Here is a 14,486-nt window from a genome sequence, read left to right on the forward strand (position 1 = left end):
CACCTAAATAAATGTTCAATATTTTGTGAAAACGACAAAAAAACACGTTTTTAGAAAAAATTGTTTTTTCTTGTTTTCCAAAAATATCGAAAAATGACGTGCAAAGTTATGCTGTGTGGCCGACGATATGTTTTTATAAAATGCACCGGACTGCAACGTGGCTTGTTTGTGGGCCTTACACGCTGCCAATTTTTTTTTGTAGGTACAACACATTCAATGTGGAATTTACATTTAAAGAAATACAGCATATGCAAACCAATAATAGACAGTAAAATAATGTATGTATTTACATAAAATCTAATAGGACAAAACAGCAAAAGATTAGATGACTACAATTTAACATTAAATACAGTCACTAGTAGTGACTATAGTGAGTCCGACTCACTACACTGATCGATAAACAAAATACTCAAGAGGCACAAACTTTATTGACAAAATGCAAACATAACGGAAGTGGGTGAGACCACTCCACTTTTGAAGAGATCCATTTAATTACTAATGATAAAACATGTCATATAAAACAAGTATATTAAACGTGATGGACGTGTTTATTCTTATAGATATCCGCCGAGTCAGAAATCAAAACCACCAGCAAAACATGTAGACATGATTTGGCACGTGAGAATGTAACTGAACAAGCCAAGTAAACAAAGGTACTTATAATAATCATAAATAACACGTATTATTGCTCCCATCTTTAACGGCATTTAGAAGTACTGGACTGCAGAACTTTTTGTTCAGGGTCCCACACCGACTTGAACCTCTACCATATTTCGCCCACATACATTAAAATGTCGGATCCCGTTGGCCAGGTGTTTTAAGCCCCGCCCACGACCTGTGCACTTCGAAGGCATACAATAGCAAACTCCTTTTATTTGAATATTTCATTATTTGTACACGTAAGATGTTATTTGTGGTGTTTAAGTAAGATACGTCGCAAGTCACAAATGGGAATCTATTCCAGCTCCACGCCCCTCTTTACATTTTAACAGGCCAGCTGTAATGGCGAAATAACTCGACGGCGCCACCGATTGGTTGACACCGCCAACAATCACGCATACCCGGCAGGTGATTGGCCACGTCGCTTCAAAGTCAAGTGTCACAGCGTTTTCTAGAGGAGGGGATGTGAGCGTTTGACAAAAGCGATCTTGTCCCTGACGAAACATATTTGGACAGTGGGAACATACACAACGCTAGGCCGTGTTGTGGAATCGTAGTGGGATCTTGGAAGCTCAGTCAAATCTTATCTCAAGAGCGGAATTAACCACCACGTCGCGACACGAGAGGCAGGGGAGCAAAAAGTGGGATTTAATTGTTCGAGGCTAGCTAGCTAGCTCCGCCTCGCCTCCTTTAAGCGGCGATTTGTTGGCACCGCCGGGCTATATGGCTACGAATTACGAGCCGATCTACGGACTGTCAGAAGATGAGGTAAGCCATGTCCCTTGTGCAGCGAGACAGCCGCACGGATGCTGCCGATGCTAACGGCGGCCAAGCTAAGCAGCCCTCAACCAAATACCATAGTAATGTTGAGGCAGCTGTCTTGTTTCCCCGAAAACCCTCCTCGTTCCTTTTCCTCCGCTTCCGCGTCTATTAATGCACCTAAATAATTAAATAAAATAATCATAATAATAACAGCAAACAAATTCTTTCGGTTCAATTAATGAGCCACTCTCTCTCTCCTCCATTCGGTAATACAGTATAAGTGCACACATGAGACCTTGTTGTTTACATGGGGTATGTAAGAGAACAACTGTTTTGGTAAACAATCACTGAAGAAATACATATGTCTACAAATGTGAAGTTAAAACACATTGTTGACGCGTAACCCCAATGGGAGCTGCCCCAACGCTGAATCAACAGGCTAGCCGCTAGACGCTTTGGGACAGGTGCTCAGCTGTATTTGCCCATTGGTACCATCAGTGCAGTTAGTAAACAATGTGAGAACTAAGTACAAAGACACACAATATCAGTTCTTATATCCGGACAAAATACAATAAGTCTAAGAACACAGAGAAAATATTTTAGATGGACCGCATGGGTCAAATATAAGAAATTGAGATTCCTACGTTTTCTAGACCGACCTTAAAAATCCATCCATCCATCCATCCATCCATCCATTTTCAAGTCAAGTCAAGTGAAGCTAAGTACAACTTTATTGTCAAATGCCCTGTATGTGCAACATACAGCACAGATAAAATGTCTTCCCTCTCAACCAGACAACAAGAGGAACCGCTGCGGGTGCTCGCACCGCTATCAAAAGAACAGTTAACATAAAATGACAAAATAATACAACACAACACATAAGACACAGACAGTCGTGCAATCTGAACCACTTTTCCTGCATACACCTTGTTGTTTGAAACAGTTATAGATGAAAGAGGAGTGAATCAAAGTGTCCTTTTCACCAGTGGAACAAAGACGCCATGCTGAAAATGTGCACACGTCTGCTACAAGCTAGGTTTGAAAGCAACAAGAAGCTGTAGCGCCCATTAACGAAAAAGAGATTGGCTCTTATCTCCTGTCCCATGTAAATCCGCATCAATTCCAATCCGCGACTACCAGTTCCACATACGCATCGGCGATCTGCGCTGACGCTCCTTTCTTCTCATCGTCGGCTCCTCAAGCCATGCATCCCTCCAGCCGCAGACTGTCCAACAACACATTTTCTTCCGCTTATAATATTTGCCATAATCAGCAACATTGAAATGAATAAAAAGGCTAGCGCTTTGTGTGTGGCGGCTGCGCGCCCCTTCCAGCAACACTTTCTCACGGCCCTATTATCTACTGTACTATGATAATAATTCAGTTTTAATTGAGAGTGTAACGGGATTTATATTATTGAGATGTTAGATGTGCAAAGGTAGCTTTCAATGAATTCACCTAATTGAATATCATTCATATCATATAGTCTATTTATTTAACTGGATTTTGAAAGCTAGCAGGACTCAATTGTTTAAGTCGTATTTTACAAGCTCAGCGTTGACCTTCTGTCAGTCATTATGAGAAAGTAGCAGGACGTAGGCGTGCCATTCATTCTACCGCATAGTGAAATCTATCAAGGCTTGGCTCCCCTTCAGTCATTCAGTGCGCCGTAACCACAACACGACAAATTGTCCCAAGACGCCGGAGGCCGTAAAATCCTTCTCCGCCGGTTCAGTAACGTGACACCGGTTGCAAGTAAAAGCTGAATCATGTTGGGCCTTTGGTTACAACTGTGCCAAAGTGCCTTTTTGGAGGCAAAAAGGGAAATGTGTGATGATAAAACTGCCACGCACTTTTTTTTTCCAGAACAAAGCTCAGAGAAGTAAATTATGGTGTGATAATGTAGCACTTCGGTTGGCCTGCCGCAGTTTTATTTTAGAACTAAAATGCCTTGTGTTACAGGCCACATTTATTTGAAAGAATGTTTCGAAAAGCATGCAGTTGGATGTTAAAAGTAGTGGCAAGTTGTTCAGAGGTGAAACCATGTTCAAGAAATGTTTGTGTTTCGTGTTATTGAACTCTTTCAAGTCGAACACATGTTCATTTGATTCTGAAGCGTATTGGGATGATCAAGTGTTTTTCTTTGTTTTGGTGAATACCGAAATGGTTCTTGTGTCAATCAGGCTATTAAAACAAAACAAAACTGTTGATTGTGTCTGTCTTTTAAATGTGTCATTCATCCCCCATTATGACTCACCATCACGCCGTCACTGTGCAGTGAAGGGATCTTTATTACAACTACGTGTATTATCTGGGTCAGGGTTATTATTGCATGAAAGGAATGCCTGGTGAGAGTCGCCAATGGCACTCAAAAGGGCTAATTTTTCTGTTGCCTTTTTTCCCCCCGCAGAATGAAACCAGAGTGCTGCGTGTTAAGGTCATCGCGGGAATCGATCTGGCCAAGAAAGACATCATCGGAGCCAGGTGAGGTTCACTGGCTATTATTCATCAGACATATGTGGTTCGGGTTTTATAGGTCACTCGTGGATGCGCCATTTATTCACCAAACCACCGAATTATGGTTGTCAATCACTGAAGCAATGTGCCAGATGACCTCGCCTAACACATGTACCCTCATACGCCACACACTGACAACTAAGCTAGTTTACGGTAACGACATCAGCTTCCGTTTACCAGACGTGTCCTGAGACCATCTGCTCGGTACCTCCGGAAGTGCAACAATGTACGAGTCGATATGTAACGTTGTTGAGCAACAGAGTGGAATAATCCCGCGCTGTACATTTTGTTCATAAGCAAGTTCGTGGCGGGGGGCAGCTTCCCACGGTTCGTTGTTAAATCTGGTTGTTATGATGAAGTTTACATTATAAAGGTGTTCGTTGTAAACAGGAATCGGCAAATGGAAAATGTCTTACGTGAAATTGGGACTTTCAAATGTGAACGTTATCAGGGTAGAAACGTCAACGGGGTACGTTGTAAAGAGGTTCGACTGTTTCACTGTTAGACACTGTTTTTCTGTGATAACACTGCAGCTCAGCTTACCCTTGGACATCAATCATGTCAAATGGTTTGGTTGTGGCTTGAAAGTTGCTTGCTTGTTTCATTTCCCACTTGATCCGAGAGACCCAAGTGTTTGCATACAAACAATAAAAAGAACAGAAATATTTACAAGATCCCTTTAAAGTCATGTGCCAGGCCAGCCAGCATTTAGTTGAACATGCTGTGACTTTCCCGCTCATTGATGTTTGTAAAAGATTTGTGAAGCGGTCAGCCCATTTGTGTGAACTTTCATTATTTTTCACAGCGTTAAAGACCTTTACCTCCCATTTGAATAAATGATTACCCTTGTATCTCGCCTATTTATAACCGACCTCTGTTACACGTTTGCCATATAAAATCTTGTACTGCGGTACGGTGGAACCGCTCATTTCAACCACAATCTGCTCCTGGACACGCCATTTGAATCAGCATTTTTTTTCCCGTTAAAATAATACTAACTTTATAGGCGCATTATAAAAAAAACTAACAAGCCAAAGAAAAAGCAAATCGCACTTCTAGTCTTAATTGTGTAACCTCAGGAGTTACATAATAGAAATCATCTCTTGCGTCGGACCTGGCAAATAATTTCGAGTTTTTGATATATCTTTAGTCTTTCTTGCTGACCTCGTCATAACCTTTGATGTAGAAGTCATGTAATTTCAGTCCCGCTCTTGTCCCGTTCTGCACTGCAAAGCTATTACATTTGGGCTGTCCTCAATTTCTCTTTTCTGCCGCCGCTTTGCAAAAACACCGATTAATTATTAATGCATCACCGCACCATCAGTCAATGCGTAACCTGCTATCTTGCCTCGCATGGTTAATGCAAATGTTTTCATCGAGATTCGGCTGTAATTCGGCATTGTGTTTCAGCTGTTATTTCTGTGACGAAAAAATTGGCTTTTGGTACAATTTTGGGGTGACCGAATTTTTGGTGCACCCCAACTGAAACCTTCTCCAACACTGGATGGGAAAACACAACAGTGATTCAAGTTTAGCAAATCAGTTGTAACGAATGACTCAGAGTAACCTTAATTCTCAACTTTTTGGGGCTGGCTGTTGTGCTATATAACTGTATAGAGGTTCTTTGTTTCTATTGGGCCCTCACTTGTGGTTTCAACAAGTGTGTTCACATCATATATGCTCAACTGCTGACCAAGATGTTGACCGAGTGCCCATTTGAATGCTTTGAGCCTCTCCTCCCAAGTATTTACACTGAAGGAGGCCTTCGACTTGGCGGGTTCTTAGGTTTTTTTTTTTTTTTTTTGGGCCGTCAAGCAACAAAGACAAGTGAGTTGTCAGTGAATTGACGACACAGCGGTCCAATTGTATCTGTTCAGTCAGAGCACACAAGCTCACAAACACACACTTAGAGGCAGCGGGGGTCCCTCAAGCAATAATGAGAATAATAATCAGCAATCAAGTTGAGCTCTTCTGGTCGTGGAGGAAAGAGGACTAAAAAGTTCAAATGCAGGCTGTAATTTCAATGAGAGTGGGAGTAGTTTGACTTAAAAAAAAAAATGTGGTCCTATCTTGACATGCTGTGTCGTACCGTGATTAAGAACACAGTAGCTTGCTAAGATGCAGGCAAACACAAATACGGCTTTGCAGTTTCCTTTCACTTTTGTTCAGTGGTGAGACTTCCTGGTGAATAGCTGTGCTGAGCTTTTATCCAGATCTTTCCTGCAGCATCCTCTTCTTCAAAACCAGCTGGATGTCCCCATGCCACCTTTTTTTTATTTTTTATTTTTTATTATAAATTAAATCATTACAGCTACTTATCTGGAAATGCTCTTCCTATTTTTAGCCCTGCAACGACATCAATAAGCTATTATAGCCCTTATCTCCGAATTTCCAAAGGCAAGCAGTTTTTATCTGGGTAGACTGCAATTTTTACAGACAGCTCTCAGTGTGACAAAGCAGTTCCCGCAAATGGAATTTTTTTTTCACCCAGTTTGTTAAGAATGAAGGACAGGAACGTCGAGCTCGTTTAGACCTGTCATTTGTGGACTAGATTGCTCTGATGTAGTTATGTCTATTTGGGGATTCGAAATATGACCAAATCAAATGATGAACAGCACCCTGGACTTTATTTTTTGCTTCAAAATTCTGATATATATTTTTTTTGTGTCTGTCTTCAGTGACCCCTACGTTAAACTCTCCCTCTATGTCACCGACGAAACGCGAGAGCTTGCCCTGGTCCAGACAAAAACGATCAAAAAGGTAAGTATCGAGCTGACATTGTGCCGCTTCGCTTTTTCCTCTGCTCGAGTTTGCGTGAGCCCTAATTTGCTTTGACTTCATCAGATTAGCCACGCCCGATCTAATCATGTCCTCCCGCACAATTACTGTCCTGCTGCTTACATTTGTCTCTACTCACGCTGCTGCTCTCATCCTTCAGGAAATGTGTTAGTCGAAGCTAATGCTACTTACCTCCTCAAATAGTGACAATCCCTTTTAATAGACACCGTTCCCCAATTAGATACCACAAGACACTTAAAACAAATAAATGCCCCCCCTCCAACCCACAACTGTCTTTTATCAATTGAACACCATTGCTATCCAAAGCAGCAGTACTTGTGGAAGCTAGTCGCGACAGCGGTTGATAGCTAGTTTAATAGTCGACAGCATTATTTTTGCAGTTTTGTTTTTACTCTTCAAACTGCTTCGTCTCCCACTGTTACTTTTAGCCGTACGCCTGTGTGTGACCCACATGCGCAGTCGTGGTAAACTGGTATCATCCGGAAACAGAAGCACTGTGCCGAGAGTCATGGCTAACTGGCGTTAGCACACACATACCCCGAATCTACAAAATGTATACCTAGCCTGCCCCATTTCTTGTAGTGTTTATGTATTTTCTCCGTCATGGCAAATTGTGTTGCGGTTTATGCTAGTGTTGTTTAATAATAATCCAAAAATTAGTTTGTACAAATAAAGGCTTGTTGTAGACTCTCATTCATGTCTCAGAAAACTGACTTTAAGCCCTATCTTGGGTCACTTTCTGAGTTCTTCTGAGCCAGCGCTAGCTACCAGTAGCTTTCCACCAGCCAACACGATGCTGCAGCCACCAGCCAAGCAAGCAGGCAGACTAGCTAGCCGGCACCCCCCCCCACACACACACACACACACACACACACACACAGGCAAACCTATACTGCCAGTGGCCAAGGATATAAATAGCTTACAATACACTGCTATGTGGAGCAGAAAAAAGAAGGCTTCCTCCATGGTCTTTATGTATCTCTTTTCGTGGTCTTTTTCATTACGGAGATAAAAGTTTGGCTTGTGGTCAAAGTTTTCTCTCGAAGCTACGTGCATCATATTTCATCGCCAGACTAACTGTTGGTTTTCTTGTTGTGCTAGACACTCAATCCTAAATGGAACGAGGAATTCTACTTCAGGGTGAGCATCACTTTCTTTCGATGTATTTATTTTTTGCTTTTCATGTCACGTTTCCCAGTGTTCTATGTTTACAATAGCCTTTTGCACTTGCTTTAAAAGCTAGCATGTTTTCTACCTTTATTCCGTCTCACCGTTCTATATCACGTAATGGGGCGGAGGCAAAGTTGATCGGGGAATATTGTACTGTAAGAGGAATTATCGTTGTTAGGATGACGCATGTATGTAAAGTCTTTCTTACGTACCCAGGTTGTAAAAAGCTGGCATTTGTTTCAAGTCGCTCTTCTGTATTAACAGAGAGAAAGAAATACCAGAACCGAGGTGTAAACTTTAGTCACATCAGATGCCGCCACTGTCATCAAATTATCTGACTGTGGGCTGCCACGTCGTCGTCGTGAAAGTGCGTCATTATCCGACTTTGCTGAACAATGTGTAAAAGGCTAAGGCAGATAAAATGAGCTTTGATAATGTTGCGTTCATGTACATCTATCTCTCCAATATACATTCTTAACACGATTGCTTTTGTCGCCTATGCAGGTGTGTCCACAGAATCACCGGCTCCTGTTTGAGGTGTTCGATGAAAACAGATTGGTAAGTGTCACCCCCCCTGCCTCCCACCTCCTCGACATCCGTTTCCTTCTTCACGTCTTGGCATTTTGACACCTTACATTATCAGTCTGTATATTTTGTTTCAACCGCTAAACTCATTATGCCGTGTCATATTTTTTTCTTTCCTCCCCTTTTTTTTTTGCCAGTACTGATTTATGGATTCATATCTTTCAAATGTAATGTGATGATAATAAAACTGATATTGCCAATGACCCTTTACTGCATTCTCACATAGCGATTTTGGATTTTCATGCGGAAAGAAACGCCACTTTTATTGAACTGAATGAAGACTGTTGCGCAATAACAATGTCGCTCCTGTGCATGTTTGTTTGACTTGTGAAGCTGAGTATGTGATCACCATAAAGGCTGCATATAATGTCAAGGGTTACAGCAATTAAAAACAACACAAATGAGTCTTGGTGATGAATACGCTATTTCACGTCTGTTCATTAGCCTTGATTTGGAAGCAATCTTGACACGAGATAGAGATAAGCCAAGTGGGTTTCTATAGAAAGACTTTCCGTGAAGCAGGTGTTGGACTTTTGTGATGATTTCTCTGTAACTTTAGCTCGGCGAAGGTCATTCCAATGATGTTTGGTAGAACCATTAGTGGATGCTTCCCAGGACACAATTCATGGCTCTGACTGGATAAGCCCTTCTTATAAGGCCTTGCAGAGATTTTTTTTTTTTTTTTTTGGTGAGCTGATGAACACCAAATACTGACGTGGTCTTTGCAGGGTCATATAAATCTTGTGTTTATAATCCATGTGTCTATCTATCAGTATTGCGCCGTGAACGTCAAGTTGGTGTTGCTGGCACGTAGCCTTTCAAGAAAAGGGCAGGTCGTATTTTCCCCAACGTGAGTGTTGTGTTGCAGTGGCAGTGGATGACACATGGAAGTGGCGCTGAGGCAGCCTCAAGACTCTTTCGCTCCTTATATGTCTGAGGAGGCCTTTTCCATCTCATGGTGCATGCAGGGGCTTTTCCCCAAACACCACTGCACTTTATTTTGTTTGAACTAGACTGGTCATCACCAAGTTCGGCTTTGTGGCATTTCTTTTATCCACGTTCTGTGTGAACATTTCTCGCACACAAACATGTATTGACAGTGCCCAACACGGTGGAGAGTGTCTTGCTATTCTTGACACTCTCCCCCTCTGTTTCTCTGCCTCAGTATTTCCCATCTCATGATGCTCTTTGGCCCACAAGTTGGAACTTCGTTTTTTTTTTTTTTTTTTTTTTTTCCCCTCACTGACGCTGTCTTGGTTGTCTGCTTTCCTTTTTGTGAAATGCTCACACACTTTGGGCTGAAGCACTGGCCAAAACGATCAAGCTGATTTTTATCCACTGTGACAAAGGAGCCCTGTCGATTCTTTGCCTTCGTGCCAGAAAACCTCACCCCTCTCAATTTTACTTCAAGGGCAAAGTAGCTTCAATCCTCCAATTTCTTTTGCAGATACACCATTGTTGCTGGTTATCAGTTGGTAGTGCTTGGACATGCACGCCTGATTTCAGCATTTTGGACTAAAATAGTATCAAAAGATTTGCTGTAACTTGAGAAGCCTTGAGAATCAGAGAAGCCTAGAAAATCTGCCTCAGCGCATCGGTTCCTCTTCTAACTGTCAGATCCCTCAGATTTTTTGCTTCTCACTGTCCTGCTGCCTTTCTCAGTTTATTTTGAGGCATACAGTACCTTGCCTCCTCATCCCCAAGCCACCATAAATCAGAGGCATAAATACTGTTGTTGTTTTCGTAACCTGGTTGTCATTTTAATGGTGTTAGTGGGCGGTCCAGAAAATAAGAAAAGATCACTGTGTGACCGGGTTAGCGTGTCATTTCTTGGGTAACCCGCTACCCAGCTGGCACTTGGGGGTAGCATTGCATCGTAATGACTCATGTTGACCAGGGGGCGGGGGTCATTTGTAGTCACGTGACTGACAGGCAACCCCGCTATCACCCTGGAAACCAGAAGCGCCCGCCGCCCTTATCCGATCATGTCAGGAATGCTGGCTGTCACTAGGCTCAGGCTATTTCTGCTGTCTGTCGCCAGTGCTTGGTAGTGCTGAGAACCTGGGGAACACAGACCCTTTTTTACTTATTCTTTTCCATCCCCCCCTTCAAGTGTCGTGTGGTTTGCGGCTCTTGTTTTTGCGGTGTGATGTTCTCCCCCCGCTCCCCTCCTGTCATATTTACTTCTGGAAGGAAAGTTGTGGAAGGGACTCGAGGTGGGTGGGACCTAATGGGAGCGGGGCTAGAGTGAGAGGAGGAAAAACGGGGATCAGTCCTCTGGCCGGCCAAAAGAACGACGTGCGCGACTCTTGGAGGACGGGACAACCGCACAGCCCTTTGGAGGGAACCGAGGCTGTCGGACGGGACGTAAAAAATGGCACGTCTGCGTCTGTATTTTGGCTCCAACCGCAGCAACACCGCCCCGGAGATACTGGAAGGAGAGGCAGACGAACAGAATGGAGACACTGATGTCGCCACGGCGCTTAACACTCCACCACCTTCTCAGGAGGCCGTGGAGCAGCCAGCTCCGCCACAGGCGCTTGGTTCGCGTCCTGAACCGCTGCTCAAACGCAGTTCTTCGATGTTCATACCCCAACTTGCAGCCTATGCCGAGCCGCGGCCCACAAAAAGCTCCTCCATGCTCATCTCACTTCAGCGCTCTGATGGTTTAAGTAATGAGGATTCCAGTGGCCACGCTGATGATGTCCCGCCACCCTGCTATACTCCTCCGGGACCGGCGCCTACATACAGCGAAGCATCGGATCAAGCAGATGTTCCGCGACAACCGCCGCCTCCTTACTGCAGCCCAGATCTTTCTAACTCGCAAATATTTGTGACAGAGCCAAACTTTCCAAAGCGCAGGGTCTTCAGCATTGGTTCAAACGGTCATAATGTGTGCAACCGAGGACAACAAGGTATCAGTGTCGGAGGCATTCGTATTCGGAGGAACTCAACCGATGGTTCCGACATACGCCATCTTCGAATTTTACCTTACGGTAGTTCTGGATGGACTATGCAGCAGCAGTCCCCTGCTTCGAATAGTGGACCACGTCTTGTGTTTCAGCTCCAGCAAAACCAGAACCAAGATCTAAACCAATGCAGGAATCAATCGGATTCACCCCAGGAGGAGCACACCAACGTAGATCTTGTGAGGTCAAGCAGTGGCCGTATTGTCCGTTACCCCAGAATTAGACTGCAAAGAGGTTCGTCTCCACTTTTGGTGGAGAACGCACCCAACAACGTAACAGATAGCCAGACAGCTGGGCAGGATAATAAACCAATCGAGGAGAATCTGAGACAGGACACACAATCTAATGGTTGTACTTTTACAATCAGTGGAGATCCCCCGCCAAGGCAGCCCCATCTCAAGATTTACTTCAACTCAGGTGGAGCTGGAGATCAGGATGTGATCCTTGGCAATGACTCAACAACTAATTCCAAGGTAAACAATACTGGGAAAACAATGAGTGTGTTTCTTTTCCCCCCCAAATCATTTGGTTTTTGGTGTTGAGGTTTACGCATAGTAAATGTTGGCTACCAAATATGATAACTTGAATGTATTCTGAATATGCATAGATGATGCATCTAGTTGGACTCATTGAAAAATTGCGTTGAATTTTTTTCATGCGGTGCGCAAATCTTGGGGGATGAATTTATTATTTTCCGTGTAGTATGGGAAGCAGCTGGTGTTTCACTTCGTTTTATCCCCTCCAACTAAGATGAGGAGAGAGCTGCATGGTGCAGACGGATGGCGATGACAATCTGGGGAGCCAGCGCACATTTTTTTACACTTGACGGCTGCAAGAGAGTTGGAAATTTCATGCACATTGCCCAGTTCAGCCAGCACTAATGAGTGGATGGTTAATTTCTCTGTACACAGTTGTTGGATTTTCCGAGATATTGAAACTTGCTTGTAACCTCCACCTAGACCGGTATTCCTTGGTTGTTTCTATCTTTAGACCGCCTCAAGTGTGCTTGGTGATTTGGAGAGCAGGCAGGCCGTCTGTCTTCTCCGGCTCTCCGCTAGTATGCTGCTGGATTTTATTATCTGCTTTCATGGCGATAGGATGTTGGATAGGACAATTGAGATTTAAAAAAAAAAAAAAAAGCTGTCAGTTCATTGTTATTTTTGGTCAGGTAATATTGTCAAGCAACATTCCAACTTTTAAACCATATTGCTGTCACTAGTAAATGCTGCCACACCGGGGCAGTTAATTTCTCCTCCAACAGTCCTCAAATAGACAGCTATGGCAGGTCTTCCCCAAATCCCCAAGTGGGCCATTTTAAAGACCCCGAAAGCCCGCATGTGTTTGTGTGTGCCAACTTCAGAATGCCCACCATTCTCTGACGGGACCTCTCGCTCTCTTTGGTGGCCATTCACAAAGAACTCTGTTAACAACTGCCCGTTTCCTGGAATGTTACAGCTATGGACCACAAGTTGCGGTAGCACCTGAAACCCGAGGTGCAAATTTTTGGGTTAACTGGATGATTCTGTGAATGGGATGTTTCTGTAATTTAGAATCCGGTAACTGTGGATTTCCCATTTGCTCGGAAAAGTATTGTCCACATTTATGAAGGAATAGAAAAGAGCCTTCCCTAAAATTTGCACACGTTAGAAAAAAGATGGATCATAAAATATTTGCCAACTGAAAAATAAAGAGCAATTTTTTTTTTTCGGGGACCTGTTGTTGAGCGATTCAGGTGAAACGTGTGTTTTTAGACTAAAGTAATGAATATCTCAAAAAGCTATTTGTCATGGACTAATATTTGCTGGTGGTGCTATCAACAAGTGCTTCCAACAGTGTTCTGAAATCAACGGCATCAAGGAAATTGGACTCCCATTTTGTTGGCCGTCTCCAAAGTAATGGAATGATGGTCTGGTAGAATAATTACCCGTCAGCATTTCTTTTCACAGAATAAAAAGAGAGCATTTTCTCGATACTTTTTTTTCCTTTCTCGTAACTGGAAAAAAAAAAAGCCCACTAGCAAAAGAAGCGGGGGTGGGACAAACAGTATTGGGATGTTTGGGAAAGCCTGATCGACGTGTCCTAGTCCATAACACTCCATATGCTGGCTGCCCCTTTTGGCCCCCATCCCTCATGCTGTTGATCATTGGCGACACCCTCCCAACCCTGAGTGTAACCTGGCCCAGGGAGGCAGCTGCATGGCTCAACTGTGACCCTTTGATGACTCTGCAATTATAGCCCACCACATACACATACCCGCAGCTTAAAATGCTCTCCTGCGTTAAAGGACACAAAAAACAGCCGCGTCTCCCCAGGGTGCCGTTGTGCGGGCTGTTTATTGACGTCACGAAACTGCCAGTTTTAATGTGTTACTTTTCGAGGAAGCTCGAGGGATGGCCGTGTTGACGTTTAATCCACCCAGCCCGTCAGCGCTGAAAGCATTATTCACTTAGTTTTATTCATAGGCTGCTTTTCAAAACAAAGTGTGAGGTGAATGACAGAACGGACACGTAACACATTACTTCTAGTTAAGATGGGGTTTATGAGTCACCGTTTGGGGAGTTTGGCAGTCACTTAGTAGATTTTCCATTTGGTTGAGGAAATGAAAGCAGATACTGTGATACTGTGGCTTTTTTCTTTTCCACATCTGAAAAACTGCTCAAAAGTTTGTGTGTGTTTGGATGTGTGAGATGCACTCATCTGTTGTTGACATATTTATGCTATAATAACCGACAAGCATTGCCGTGTGACTCACCTTTCACCATTGGATTCCTGGTCTGTTAAGAATGTTATGCCACACTTGAGGAGGATGATAAGGCTGGGTACGCCTGCCCACTCTTCCCTCTCAACAATTTCAGGCAGTAATCGGGGCCCGCTCGAACGTGATTATCTGCCAGAATGAAGGTGTCGGTGCTGGAACCGTAAAGAATACGGACCACGGGGTTGCAGTGCCAGCAGAAACCGTTTTGGTAAATGTTGTGACAGACCACCTGCCGTCTGCTCCTCAGCCTCAAATGTAACCTCCAT

At 43.5% G+C, this 14,486-nt stretch overlaps 1 protein-coding gene across 6 annotated transcripts in view; it reads left to right on the forward strand.

Moving 5' to 3' along the window:
• The first annotated feature begins 1,097 nt into the window (after positions 1–1,097).
• The window catches only part of nedd4l (NEDD4 like E3 ubiquitin protein ligase), a 29,438-nt gene continuing 16,049 nt past the window's right edge, over positions 1,098–14,486 (forward strand). For 3 of the 6 annotated variants that reach the window (XM_019882911.1, XM_019882912.1, XM_019882914.1), the window contains exon 1: positions 9,500–11,935. In XM_019882911.1, the coding sequence (XP_019738470.1) occupies positions 10,868–11,935 (1,068 nt within the window). In that variant the 5' untranslated portion in view covers positions 9,500–10,867. Of the gene's footprint in view, positions 1,429–3,832; positions 3,907–6,617; positions 6,700–7,839; positions 7,879–8,412; positions 8,467–9,498; positions 11,936–14,486 lie in introns of those variants that run through there. The other 3 variants (XM_019882916.1, XM_019882917.1, XM_019882915.1) reach the window with 3 other exon arrangements.

Source organism: Hippocampus comes, unplaced genomic scaffold, assembly GCF_001891065.2.
Source record: "Hippocampus comes isolate QL1 unplaced genomic scaffold, H_comes_QL1_v1.1 scaffold30, whole genome shotgun sequence".
Classification (NCBI taxonomy): domain Eukaryota; kingdom Metazoa; phylum Chordata; class Actinopteri; order Syngnathiformes; family Syngnathidae; genus Hippocampus; species Hippocampus comes.